This window comes from Canariomyces notabilis (assembly GCF_033297395.1).
Source record: "Canariomyces notabilis strain CBS 508.74 unplaced genomic scaffold N656scaffold_4, whole genome shotgun sequence".
Classification (NCBI taxonomy): domain Eukaryota; kingdom Fungi; phylum Ascomycota; class Sordariomycetes; order Sordariales; family Chaetomiaceae; genus Canariomyces; species Canariomyces notabilis.
The window spans coordinates 969060-982371 of NW_027041826.1; the positions used below are offsets into that span (position 1 = coordinate 969060).

The 13312-nt window shown below is 55.1% G+C and overlaps 4 protein-coding genes across 4 annotated transcripts; 2 read left to right on the top strand and 2 right to left on the bottom strand.

Moving 5' to 3' along the window:
• Window positions 1-147: 147 nt before the first annotated feature.
• N656DRAFT_748238 (vacuolar protein sorting-associated protein 16) lies at window positions 148-3239 on the top strand. Its single transcript, XM_064812952.1, has 5 exons — window positions 148-489; window positions 560-1327; window positions 1380-2637; window positions 2694-2775; window positions 2838-3239. Exons 1-5 carry the CDS (start codon window positions 345-347, stop codon window positions 3087-3089), a joined length of 2505 nt encoding a protein of 834 aa, XP_064672824.1. The 5' UTR covers window positions 148-344; the 3' UTR covers window positions 3090-3239.
• A 965-nt stretch (window positions 3240-4204) lies between these two features.
• Window positions 4205-6284, bottom strand: N656DRAFT_766509 (uncharacterized protein; the record flags this gene model as incomplete). The annotated part of the gene is made up of 3 exons (XM_064813484.1): window positions 4205-5053; window positions 5110-5215; window positions 5278-6284. The coding sequence occupies 3 exons, from the start codon at window positions 6282-6284 to the stop codon at window positions 4205-4207; spliced, it is 1962 nt and encodes a 653-aa protein (XP_064672825.1).
• Window positions 6285-7434: 1150 nt separating this feature from the next.
• N656DRAFT_726582 (uncharacterized protein) lies at window positions 7435-9560 on the top strand. Its single transcript, XM_064812577.1, has 2 exons — window positions 7435-7683; window positions 7750-9560. The coding sequence occupies exons 1-2, from the start codon at window positions 7549-7551 to the stop codon at window positions 9361-9363; spliced, it is 1749 nt and encodes a 582-aa protein (XP_064672826.1). The 5' UTR covers window positions 7435-7548; the 3' UTR covers window positions 9364-9560.
• On the bottom strand, window positions 9471-13178 carry N656DRAFT_776352 (uncharacterized protein). Its single transcript, XM_064814621.1, has 6 exons — window positions 12692-13178; window positions 10782-12606; window positions 10527-10726; window positions 10384-10463; window positions 10183-10332; window positions 9471-10120 (listed from the first exon to the last, which is right to left on the bottom strand). Exons 1-6 carry the CDS (start codon window positions 12902-12904, stop codon window positions 9853-9855), a joined length of 2736 nt encoding a protein of 911 aa, XP_064672827.1. The 5' UTR covers window positions 12905-13178; the 3' UTR covers window positions 9471-9852.
• Window positions 13179-13312: the final 134 nt, after the last annotated feature.

Genomic DNA, 13312 nt, shown 5'->3' on the forward strand with positions numbered 1-13312 from the left:
AAAGCTGGTGGAACAAAGGGCAAGATATCTGTTTGGAATGATGCAACTTGAGGACGCCGTCTCAGGCAACCCCGCGATCTATGTACTTGGCGCGGCAGGGAAGGTTGAACTGAAGACTCCACGATTATGTGGGTCCAAGGTGCAGTGCAGTGGATGCCGCGGAACAGTGCGAAATTATATGTAATGCTGATTCGGCTTACCGTTGAGCTAGGTTCAAGTTGGATGCATGCTGCCTGTAGCTCGAGCCCGGTATTACTCCTGGAGCTTCCTGCTTTTGCATCAACCCGAGAATCGAACAGCTAGGGAGCACCTCTGCACAACCAAGCATGTAGAGATGACAAACGATGGACGTCCCTCATCCCACAGCAGGCTGGGAGCAGCTTGGCGAGCGTTTTTACCGCAAGATTCAACTATATACCCAGGTTTTTGATCAGGACTTGGACCTCGATAACTATCACGTCGCCGGCGCCCCGTACTCAGGCGCGATTGGTGAGTCGCTGGCTGTGCTATCCCTGTATCTTCAAGCTGGCATTTAGCCAACCCCTAACAAAGGCCGCAGCTCTTTACCGCGATGAGGATAAGATAGTAGCATTCCAGCCGGCTAGAAACCCTAAGCCGAGCATCGACATTTACAGCTGCGCAGGCAAGCTCATCCGCCGCATCAACTGGGACCAGGGCTCCATCAAGGCGCTCGGCTGGTCAGAGGATGAAAAGCTCCTCGTCGTCACGGCGGACGGCACAGTGAGATGCTACTACGACCTGCAAGGGGAGTTTACGCAGTTCTCTCTGGGGAACGGCTCCGACGAAGCCGGCGTCGTGTCGTGCAAATTCTACGCCCATGGCCTTGTTGCTCTTCTAGCTAATAATGCATTGGTTTCTGTCTCATCCTATGATGAGCCTCGTCCCAAGCTCTTGGCTTCGCCTCCGGAGGGCCAAGTTCACTCATGGAACATCATCCCGCCGGCCTATACGCTCTCGCGGTCAGTCGAGGTTTTGCTGAGCATCAACCAAACAATCTACATGTGCGATGCCACCGAGTGCGAAGACCGCTTTCTGGATATTGGGCCGTTCTCACACATTGCCGTCTCACCAAACGGGAGATTCGCCGCGCTCTACACGGTTACTGGCCAGGTCCATGTCATCACCAGCGATTTCCAAACTCGTCTGAGCGAGCACGACTCCAAGTCCAAGATTCCGCCCAAATATTTTGAATGGTGCGGCAACGATGCCGTCGTCATTGCCTGGGAGGACGAAGTTCATCTCATCGGCCCAAGTAATTCGGTAGCTAGGTTCTTCTACGACAACGGCCGGGTCCATCTCCTTCCCGGTAAGCTTATCGCCCCTATCTGATATTCTCTCCCCTCCTAACCAGACAACAGATTACGACGGGGTCAGGATCATCGCCAATGATACCTGTGATTTTCTGCAGAAGGTTCCGGATGTTACCGAAGAAGTATTCCGCCTCGGTGCGGATTCCGCGGCTTCCATCCTCCTAGACGCGGTGGAGCAGCTTGAGATGCAGTCACCAAAGGCCGACGACAATATTCAGCTCATACGGCCCAATCTGGTTGAAGCAGTAGACACCTGTGTGAACGCTGCAGGCCAGGAATTCAGCGTACACTGGCAGAAACAGCTCCTGAAAGCTGCCTCATTTGGCAAATCCGTTCTCGACATCTATAACAGCGATGACTTTGTGGATATGTGCGAGACTTTGCGTGTTCTCAATGCCGTGCGCTTCTTCGAGATCGGGTTGCCCCTATCCTACGAACAATATCAACGTCTTTCGCCGTCGGGACTGATCACTCGTCTCTTGAATCGCCACGAATACCTTTTGGCCCTCCGCATTTCTGGTTACTTGCGCCTGCCGACGGATAAAATCTACGTGCATTGGGCGTCCGCCAAGGTCAGGCTAGGATCCGAGGATGACGATACCATCTGCCGAAAGATAGTCGAGAAACTGTCGGGGAAACCTGGCATTTCATTCGAAGCAATCGCGCGCGCCGCTTATGATGAAGGGCGAGGCCGTCTGGCCACTGAGCTTCTGAACCATGAACCACGTGCTGGGCGGCAGGTCCCGCTGCTTCTTAGCATGGAAGAGGATGAGCTTGCGCTGGACAAGGCGATTGAGAGCGGCGATACTGATTTAGTTTATTTTGTCCTCCATCAGCTTAAGCGCAAATTGCCCCTCGCAGCCTTTTTCCGCGTCATCAACACCAGGCCCACCGCAACCGCGCTGGTGGAGGCCTCGGCGCGCAAAGGTGACGGTGACGGAGTCGAAGATACTACACTGCTGAAGGACTTGTACTACCAGGATGACCGCCGGCTGGACGGGGCCGCTGTTTTTGTCAGGGAGGCCCTCCGTCAACCCGAGAGCCGAACAGCGGGCGACAAGCTCTCACTTGCGGCGAAACTGCTCTCGGACAATACCAAAGAGCATGCGTTCGAGCTGAGCGCACTGAAAGAAGCGACTACACTGCTGCGCATGCAGGAGGCGTTTGACCGCGATTTGACGGATACTTTTACAGGCCTCTCAGTGAACCAAACCATGTTCAAGCTGATCCGGCTTGGCTATCATGGCCGGGCCAAGAAGATTCAGAGTGAATTCAAGGTCCCCGAGAAAGTCGCCTGGTGGATTCGGTGAGTTTATTCTTACCCGGAAGTCCGGCTCGGGCGTATTGACAGCGAGATTCCAGGCTCCAAGCTCTCGTTGCCAAGCGAGACTGGAATGAGATTGAAGAGATATCCCGCCAACGGAAGAGCCCTATCGGCTGGGAGGTAAAGCACCTAATCCTCGTGTTTTGCTCAGTCTGATACCAACTAACGCCACATTCACAAAGCCTTTCTATAACCAAACACTTCAGGCAGGCAATCCCCGCTTAGCGGCGACCTTCATACCTAAGTGTACGGGCCTGGAGCCTGGCCAGACAATCACCATGTACGAGAAGTGCGGGATGCGGGTTAAAGCTGCTGAGGAAGCCGTGAAGATCAAGGACGCCGAGGCTTGGAGCAGGCTCCTTGAGGCTGCAGGGAGAGGGACGACGGAGGGCAGGGAGATTGAGAGACTCGGGCTAGCCGTGTTCAAGAAGTGATGCCAGGGCTGTCTGGGGTGGATGAGGGCAGCAAAGTGGCATGGCAATGTCAAACATCCATTGCCAGTTTCGATATCAAGTCGCCTGTTTATATCTAGAATTACAGGTTACTTTGTTAGAAGCGGGTCAAACACGACTTTCTAAAGCGTTGACTTCCACTTTGCTCTCTGCCAGATGTCCAAAGTTATTCATTCGCCCATCGCCACTGGTATTACTCCCACAAAAGACATATGTACCCTATTTACCATTTCAAGACAAGCCCTTCCCTTCTCAGCCCGCTCCGTCTATCTTCTTCACCATTACCCCTTACACGCCCTTTCATCCGCCCTGCGTATCAAGTACCAACATCATACGGTCCTCTTAGTCCTTGGGGACGGGGAGATCGCCAGGAAGCTTGCAAACGGACGCATACAACACAAAAAGAGCCTTCTTGTTGCTACCAACATAGCAGAACCAGACAAGCACAAGATGGAAAACAGCAAGCAGATCTCGAAAAAGGAACACAAAAAGCCCAGTAACAATGCCTGCCCTGCCCTGCCCTGCCCTGCCTGCCCTCTTTCCCATGCACCCTCCAAGCTAAGGCAAGTATGTACCTAGTGTCCCCCACGCCCGTCGACCAACCAACCCAATCAATCAATCAACCTCCCAACTCCATTAGATGTGCTGTTTGAGCGCGTGATGTATGTATCTGAAGTGATGATGCCCCTCTGTGCTGCGCTGTGCTGTCATGTGCATGAAGTGCTATAACGAAAAAGAGACCAAGGTAGTGCAAAAGTCAAGTCAACGAGACACGACGCGACGACAACGCAACGCAACGCAATGACTAGCGGTACCAAACTTTGATCTGCACCGACTAGAACACGCGAAAACAGACCACTTCCCTCCCCTTGATCCAATGCCCATTATGTAAGCAAGCGGGTATCCCATCTCTTTTTTCTGTCTTTCTGTCGGCGGAAAGCATACCTCCCCCTCTCTCCAGTCTCTTGATTCGTTTCGCCTTCGTATTTTCTAGGACCCTTTCAATCAGCCGGGAACCCCAAGGCCCTCATAGCAAACGCGGCCATCTCCAACAGCGAGGCGTTGTGTGCCGGCAGAGGCGAAGACACCATCCCATTCTACGAGATATCGTCCTCCCTCAGCCGGCCACTCCCAAGCCCAGCACTTCCCTGCTGCTGTTGCTGTTGCGGCTGGGTAACAGCAGCCTCCAGACTATTTACCGCGCCGATCCCACTCCCACTTCCATGTGCGTTTCCGCTCCCAACCCCGTCAGCCCTCAACCGCACGCCGCTCCCATCAAACACCCATGGGCCAGCATCATTCCTGGGCGTGATGGGACCCTCATGGCCATTAGCCAGTACCGGCGCCCCGGTCGGGGATGGGGTTCTCGTGCTGCCACGGCGCCCATCGCTTCCACCACTGCCACTGGCCAGAATCCGTTGCTGTGCCGCCGAAGCAGCAGGGATTGGCATGGGGTTCGAGGTTGTGTTGGGCGACGATGAGGACAATGGCAAGGAGACGGCGGAAGCGGAGATGTCAATCGGTGCGGATGCGGGGAGTGGGAGCTGTGCGGGGGGGTCATCATCGAGTAGCATGGTCACTTCCGGCACCTCGGTTCGTAGGAGCGGTGAGTTTTGCTGCTGCTGCTGCTGCTGCTGCTGCTGTGGTAGTGATGGTGAGAGCGCCACGCGGCTTGAACTCCGAACGGATTCCCTAGATTTGCGGGGTGGAGCATCCAGGGCGTTAGCAGAAGGGGCTTGTAGTCGTGCACCTTCCTGCTGCGGCCCGCCCTCATCTGAATCGAGTTGCTCCCACTCTTCGGGGTCTTCAATCTCTGCTTCAAGATCGGCGGCGGCGCGGCAATTGGGACAGATGAATATCGGATAGGAGGGCGAGGTGAGCAGCGAACGGATGCACCTGTAGTGCCATGTGTGCGAGCATGGGGCGACAAAGAGGCACTGGCAGGGCTGAAGAACGGTCAGAGAAGCTGGATGGTGAGCCACTGGTGGCATTGGATGCATACCGCGATACTGTTCAGGCATATGGAGCAGTCCTGCGAGTAGGACTGGGCCGAACCATTGTTGGCCGACCCTGAGGTCATGTTTCTTAGTCTCTTATGGGTGTTCATGCTGCTGTGGTATCAGTACTTATTGAAACTTCCGGGGACAAACTCGGGGGTCAGTTTTCTCACTTGAAAGCGTTCAGCTTGTTCTGCCAGCCACGGTTCAACTCGAGCCTCATTTTGACGCAGCGAAAGATCATCTCCTCGCCGCCCTTGAAATCGATACCAAGTTGCACAATATCGCCATCGTTGACTGGGTACGGCTTCGACTCTGTGCCTGGAGGGCTAAGGCGGATGTGGTTGAGAAAGGTGCCCGAGCTGCTCTTCACGTCCCGAATGTACCATTTGCCGCCTTCATACCAGAACTCACAGTGCCGCCGACTAACCACCTTGCTCTTAAAACCCACGGGCGCTGCCGAAGGAACGTTTGACGGAACTTCGGCCTGGTTGTCTCGCTCCGAGTATCTGCCTACACGTATCACTTCCGTGCCGGTCGGTAGGGTACGCGAAATGGGGTTGAACTTCAGGGATGGGCGGGTAGCGCGGGGGTCATAGAAAGTGCTGAAGCGGATGGATGGTAATGAGTCCATGCTAGGGCCCTCTTGCCGGCCGGCGGCATCGCCGGTTGTTGCAGAACGCGTTCGTGTCATGTCGCCGGTTAGGGGGCCAGCACCTGAATTCTCTGCAACCCCGGGGGCGGGAGTGGTGAGCGGGAGAAGAAGAGGCGACCCGCTCGATCGATCGTTGTTGGACGCTGTTCCCGTCTCGGGCGCGGTGTGACTTCTTGCTATCGAGGACGAGGGTGGGGGTTGTAGACCGAGGGGGTGAGCGAGCGCGGGTACGAGGTGCGAGAAACGGTTGGTTCGAGTGGAGGAAGAAGGGTTGGTAGTGCTATCTGCAGCGGGCCCTGCTATCACAGACTGTGACGTTGTTGGTGACGATGCCTGTGGTGTTGAGCTGGCAGAGCTGTGCTCGCGGGAGAGGAGGTGGCTTTGGGTGTAGTGGCGGAGGTAACTCAGGCCTCGCAAACGGCTACTCCTCGACGAGGAGGGCGGCGCCGACGACGCAGAAATGGGGTTGACTGGCAGATTTCCAGGTCCCAGCGGTGTGGGCGAGGCGGCAGATTGCGTGAACATTGACGAGGGCGCTGGGCACCAGAACAGAGTCCCAAACACGCCGGAGTTTGTTCGATGGAAGTGTTCTCGGCGTTGTCGGAGGATCAAATGATCGCTGATTCGCCCACAGCGATAGTTGGAAACAAGTCCGCCCCCTCACCAATCAACTCGCCGCTGTTTCTACTGCGTAACTTAGGTACCTTTTAGATATGTATGTACAATACCGCGCCTATTCTGATGTTGCGACAAGGTAGCACCGAGGACAAGGAGATGCTAAGGGATTCAAGAATCGGCAGTGCCCCAGCCGTGGTTAGGCGACAGAATAAATTGTTGCCTCGTGCAGGAGATGTAAAACGAAGTTCCCGGTTCAGATACGGTACTTAGATTAATAAAGTGGGTTGCGCCGAGGAGGTACTGTATTGATTAGCGCGATATCCCCTTTTGTTTTACGCTCTGCCTGTGCCCCTTTTTGTTCTCTCTTTTGTTAGTGTTCCAGGCTGGCGTTGTAGTGTACGGCGGTGCCCCCTGAACGGTCTCAGAATCTCAGCAACAGGTGAGCAGGTCCGGACGGATCAAGAGTCACGACAAGCAGGTGACCATTTTTACCTGCTACTGCAGCTTTCTGCAAGCTTGGAATCTGGGCTTTTGGCCAGCAGCTTCCAGGTTGAACAACGGGAGTAGGTACTTGTGTGTACTGTACATGCATAACTACCTTATCGCATGAACTGAACAATGTTGGGCAACCAGCCCTTTGCGCCGTCATCTCGATGCCATGCTTCGCTTTTTTGTGATGCTCTACGTTGTCAACCGAGATGAAAAGGGTCTTTAGAGAGCAACCGAATGGGTGTTAAAGCGACGAATCCGTCATGAGGGCCACGAAAGCTGACACATGCCCACATGGGCAGCGCCCATACATAGTTAATCTCTGTTAGATTGTGCAACAACAGTGCAAAGATCGCTTGAATGTCCGAAAGAGTGTAACTTAGGAAAGTCATGGCTGTGAACGTCAAATACGTGACATGTAAGTACTCTGCGTTTCGAGTACTCAGTACTGTACTGTATCCGTACAATACAACACTTCGTACCTTACCTCAGCCAAGTCTAGGCCAAGGCCTACCACTTGCTTATCGATAAGCCCTGGATCATAAGCGTATGCATGGATTTGTGATGAGTTATCGCCAATTTGAACATGTTCGAGTGGCTAGCAGCGGACAAAGATTTCCCGCGACGCATTTGAATAATTCGTCGGCCCGCGGTCTGCACTACGCCTGCTCATACCGCAGCCATGATCAGATCTTGCCGGCCAGCCCGGCTGTTAAACCGCATAGGTCTGCCATGGAGTCACGTTAGAAGCAATTGCCCGTCACGAGGGGCGACCAGGGCACTCACTACCGGTACCCGCGTCAGCCCGGCGCCAAAGGCAAGCCTGTTATTCTCACTTATGGCGCCCGGCCTCTTGTACTTGACGTACTAACAAGTGCTTCAGGAGCCGACCGAGCGCGACAAGATCACCACCCTGCCCAATGGCATCCGCGTGGCCTCAGAAGACCTCCCTGATGCCTTCTCCGGAGTGGGTGTCTATATCGACGCCGGGTCCCGGTACGAGAACGATTCGCTGCGAGGCGCGAGCCACATAATGGACAGGCTAGCGTTCAAGTCGACGGGGTCGCGGTCTGCCGACGATATGCTGGAGACGGTCGAGAAGCTGGGCGGAAACATTCAATGCGCCTCGTCCAGAGAATCCATGATGTACCAGGCGGCAACCTTTAATGCTGCCATTCCCACCGCGGTCGAGCTGTTGGCAGAAACCATTTGCGACCCCAAGCTCACCGACGAGGAGATTGAGCAACAGCTCCTTACAGCCGAGTACGAGGTCAGGGAGATATGGTCCAAGCCTGAATTGATACTGCCCGAGCTCGTGCACACGGCAGCGTTCAAGGACAACACGCTAGGAAACCCCCTTCTCTGTCCCGAGGACAGGCTGAGGTCGATCAACAAGGACGTCATCCAGGCGTACAGAGACGCTTTCTACAGGCCGGAGAGGATGGTGGTGGCCTTTGCAGGCGTCCCGCACCAAGAAGCCGTCAAACTTGCCGAGAAATATTTTGGGAATATGAGGTCTCCAGAGCCAGTGTTATCGAGGACAGGGTCAGAAACATCGCTCGGATCTTTGACATCAGACTCTAGTGATCCGTCAAGCCTTTCATCCTCCTCATCACCGGCGCCCTCGCCTGGCGAACAGAAACCGGCCAAACTCCTCTCCAAAATCCCCTTCCTCAAGCGGTTCTCCGCCACCGAACCCCAAAGAACCTCTCCCGTGTCCACTATTGAACCCATTACAGCCGAAGATTTGAACCGGCCGGCCCACTACACAGGCGGCTTCCTCTCCCTCCCGCCACAACCACCCCCGCTCAACCCCAACCTCCCGACCTTCACCCATATCCAGCTCGCCTTTGAAGGCCTGCCCATTTCCTCGGATGACATTTACGCCCTCGCAACGCTGCAAACCCTCCTCGGCGGTGGTGGCTCCTTCTCGGCGGGGGGGCCGGGCAAGGGCATGTACTCGCGGCTGTACACCAACGTGCTGAACCAGCACGGCTGGGTCGAGTCGTGCGTCGCCTTCAACCACTCGTACACGGACTCGGGCCTGTTTGGCATCGCCGCGTCGTGTTTCCCCGGCCGCACCCCGCACATGCTGCAGGTCATGTGCCGCGAGCTGCAGGCGCTGACCCATGACTCGGGCTACTCGGCGCTGAACCCGATCGAGGTCGCCCGCGCAAAGAACCAGCTCCGCAGCAGCCTGCTCATGAACCTCGAGAGCCGCATGGTCGAGCTCGAGGACCTCGGCCGCCAGGTCCAGGTCCACGGCCGCAAGATTCCCGTCCGAGAGATGACGCGCCGCATCAACGACCTGACGGTGCAGGACCTGCGCCGCGTCGCTGCCATGGTGGTCGGCGGCATGGTGGAGAACAAGGGCAAGGGCAGCGGCGCCCCGACCGTGGTCCTGCAGGAGGCCACCGCGCAGGGCGTCAAGACCACGCAGATGACCTGGGAGCAGATACAAGACGTCATCTACCAATGGAAGCTGGGGAGGAGGTGAAATCAAAGGATTGTATACGTCTAGATGACAGGACATGTGTGTAAGATAAAAAGGGAGATGCGAGTGTAACCATTAGACTTTATAGGATTTGGAGCCTGGGATTGGATGTTCACATATCAATATCCGGCTTAGGAAACGTAGGAGGTGATTTGCCGCTGCGTGCAGTCATATATAGATGAAATATCTACACCCTAGAGCACATGCCTATCGGAAGCAATGCTAAGTCTTCTGGTAGCATAACGCATGCTGTGTCCGTTCCTGCTATTCCGGTTTCGTGGGTTGGCCGCGAGACCTATCTTCCAGTAAAGACGCCGAAACCTCTTTGCCAATAATAAATATCAACAACCCAATACCATGCATAGCACTTGCCCGAGATGGTTACCGTTGTTATCGCCCCGTCCAGCCCGAATCTCCATACCAACCTTTACGCCCGAAAACAATGCCCCTCTACTGAGCCAGACCCCGATCTAGCAAGGGACCAAAAGAAATCTACAGCTTTGACCTCACGGCTTCCAGTCGGTACTTGACATCCTTCAACGCCTTGGTGACAGGCTTCCAGTCGTCAAATTGTCTAACCAGCTCGGCCGTCTCGGCTGACAGCTCCGTCTTGACAAAGTCCTCCTCGAGCAGGCCTCGCATAATCCACGGGAGGTGATATGGATTGGGGTTCGACAGGCCTGGCCCCTGACGCTTATGCATCTCACATTCTACGCTACCGATAATGTCGGTAGTCTCTAAGGCGTGTGTTACCGCTAAGCTGTGAAGTGACGGTTAGCCTTGGGAGCAGATGGAATGTGTCGGGGGGGTGGTTGAGCATACTCGTATACTTGCTCGTCGTCATAGAGCCGGGAGTGGCCTTCCCCCGAGTATAAACTCCCAGCTAGTGGGGCGGAGAGCTCGCGTATGAGGCCGTGGTCCGAAACGCCTAAGTTTCGAAGCTTGAGGGCAAAGCCCACAAGGTGGGCAATGCTGCGGCTTGTAAGCGGGGTAGAGTCCGAGGGATAGGGTAGAGAAACTTACAAATCCGGGGCATGGATCCGGCCGTCGATAAACACTGCGCGGTAAATGTATGGGTGGTGGGCTGGCGCATAAATGGCGGACTAATGCCGGACGTTAGTTTGGCTAGGGTTCAACCGGTCACGACTGACGACGACGCGACTCACCTCCAACGGAACCAGCTGGTCGTCGATGCTGCCAACGTATGTAATGCGCGCGCCGTAACTTAGAACGGCCTTTGTAGAGGCCTCGAGCCTCTTTGACACATCGCTCTGCGGGTCGGCAAACTCCCATAGCTCAGCAGCCGACCCCATGAGAATACCCATGCTAGAGCGGTAGTCAGGGAAAGGGCCCAAGGAAACGCCAGCTAACCACGCATCCGTCAGTAGCGATAACTCCCAGAGAACACTGGGTAGACTTACCCATTGCACACACGCCAACCTTCGCCGATGTTACCACGCCGAGCTCGATGAGCTTTGCAAGCAACATGATGCTGACGGGGACGCCCTGTGAGTGGCAGGCAATGAGAATCAAATCCGCATGACGGATATGGTCAATCCAGTTCAGCAGAAGCTTCCATAGATTCTCAACTCGCTCGCCAATCTTCCCTTCCCCTTCCAAAGCGACCTTCTCGATTTCGCAATCTTCACATCCATGGGCATCAGCCCATCTCCGAACTGCCTCGGCGCAGTGCTTGGCAAACTTGATTGATGTGCCGGTAGGCTGGCCAATCATTGGGCGCAGGTAGTTTGCAGGAAAGAGACCATGCACGCCGATTGCGATGGCCTTCTTAATCTTTGGCGGTTCCTTGGTTAGGTAGACATGTTTCGCCGATGGCTGTTGGGTCCTGAGCAGCAGCTGGGCGATCTGTTTTAGAATGGAAGCGTTTTCCTTGAGCTTGTAGGTGCCACTGAATGATGGCAGGAGAAGGTTTGGTGGCAACGTCTTCGCCGTGGCTGGTGTTTTGGGGGCCTGTGATTTCGCTGATGTCTCGACCTTTGGTGTACTAGGTCGAGAAGGCGTCACATCGTCGATATCCATTGACTGCGGACGAACACGTTTGCTCCTCTTGGACGAGGATTCAGGGGCAGCCTTGCCCAGACCATCCTTGGATCCTGACTTCAACGGAGGCTCCTTAACTGATGGTCCGTTGAACTCCATCGAATTTGCTCTCTTGGGATGAGTTTCAGAGCTCTCGCCCATAACTGCAAGCTGCCCTTGTTCGCCTTGTTCTCCATGTTCCCCTTGCTGGACCGGCTTCTTGCCCGATGCCGAGCTGGTATCGCGAGACCAAAAGGCCCAGGTAGAGCCCGCTCTGGGCGGAGGCGCGGAAGGCTTATGAGGAACCTCAGCTGCTGGCGCATCCTTCATGGCCACATCCTCGGGTTCTTTCATTGGGCAAGCCGAGGCCCCTGGATCTACCGCTGAGGGATCAGGCGCAGGTCTGGGCTCAGGTTCGGGCTGCGGGGTTGGTTGAGATGGGGCAGACAGGCTCGTGCTAGACCAACGCCAGAACCAATAACTTCCAGAGACGGGTTCAGATCTGCCCTGAACCGGATGATCGCTGGGTGCCTGGATGCCCTCGGAAATCTGTTGCTCTTGTTGCTCTGGTTGCTCTGGTTGCACTTCTTTGTTGTCTGGCCCGGGGTTGACGTCCGGTGACTTCATCTCGGCAGTCGCTGAAGCAGCGGGCTCCGGAGCAGTAGGTTCTGAAACTGAAGTAGGCTGCTTTACGACAGGTTCAGTGTATGCAGGCTTCCCAAGCCATCCGAACCAGCCAGAGGCAGGTCTTTGGGGAGTCGATTCAGCAAGTATCGGATTCTCTGTAGGAGTCTGTGTAGGTTGATCTGGGGACGCCCCAGTCCCCTGTTCCTGCTCACCGCTTGCTGCTGCCATTTCTTGGTTGGCATCTTTTGCGTCTATCTTGACCTCGGGTTTCTTGACTTCCTCGGGTCTCTTAATCTCCTCCGGTTTCTTAACCTCCTCGGAAGTTTGGGCCACTGGACCAGAACTTTCGTCGGCTGCTGCCGCCATACTCTCGTGGCTTTTCGATGGATCAGAGCCGGATAGAGGTAATTCATTGATACTGATACCGTCGGAAGCTTTCTTCGACTCGAATCGGCTAAGGTCCACAGTTCCCTTGGGTTTCGATGTCCCTCCAAGGATAGACTCCCGAGCAACCTGCGTCGAGGCAGCTGATTTCGGAATTCGGGGCCAAGATCCATACCAGCTCTTAGTCTTGTGGACCTATCCCGTTCGTCGTCAGTACGCTGCCTGTGATATGCGAAATCGGTTCCGGGGAGCGGGCAGACGGGCCAATCCATACACATACTTGGTTCAAGTTGTCTCCGCTGCAGTTCGAATTCGGTTTTGATATTTTCGATGTGGTGGGAGTTGCAACTTCGGTTGAGTCCTCTGTCATTGAAGAGCGCGGTTGCGATGATTTGGATGAGTACTGCGATGATTGCGATGCCACGGTTGCTGGCAGACTTGCAGCACTTCCCTCAGCAGAAGGATTGGGTTTCACCCGTTTTCGGGACCCCATGTTGCAGATGGCCCAAGTGCACGAAAGGGGAGACCACCAGCTAGCGGCGTTGAAATACTAGAGGTTTCGACGCATGCTTTGTGTGTCCGTTGTCCTTCTGTTGTTCGGTTGCCTTTGCCGCTTGTTGTCGGCCTGCGTGGCGTCCCGAGTCACTGCAGCAGCCTTCCTTCCGCGGCTGCTTGGCCTCAGCTTATCGGCGCCCACAGGCGGTACGTCATTCTGTGCTTGGGGTCCACAAGGTACTGGTTGTACATACCCGTACAGTATTATACATTACTTACAATACTGTAGTGATGGACTTCTTCAACAACCTACCTATGCATGCTTTTTAGCGGAGAGATGTCACTGATCTGAAATTTAATCTTTGAATATCCAAAGAAATCGATAGGAGACTCACCTAGAGCTTGA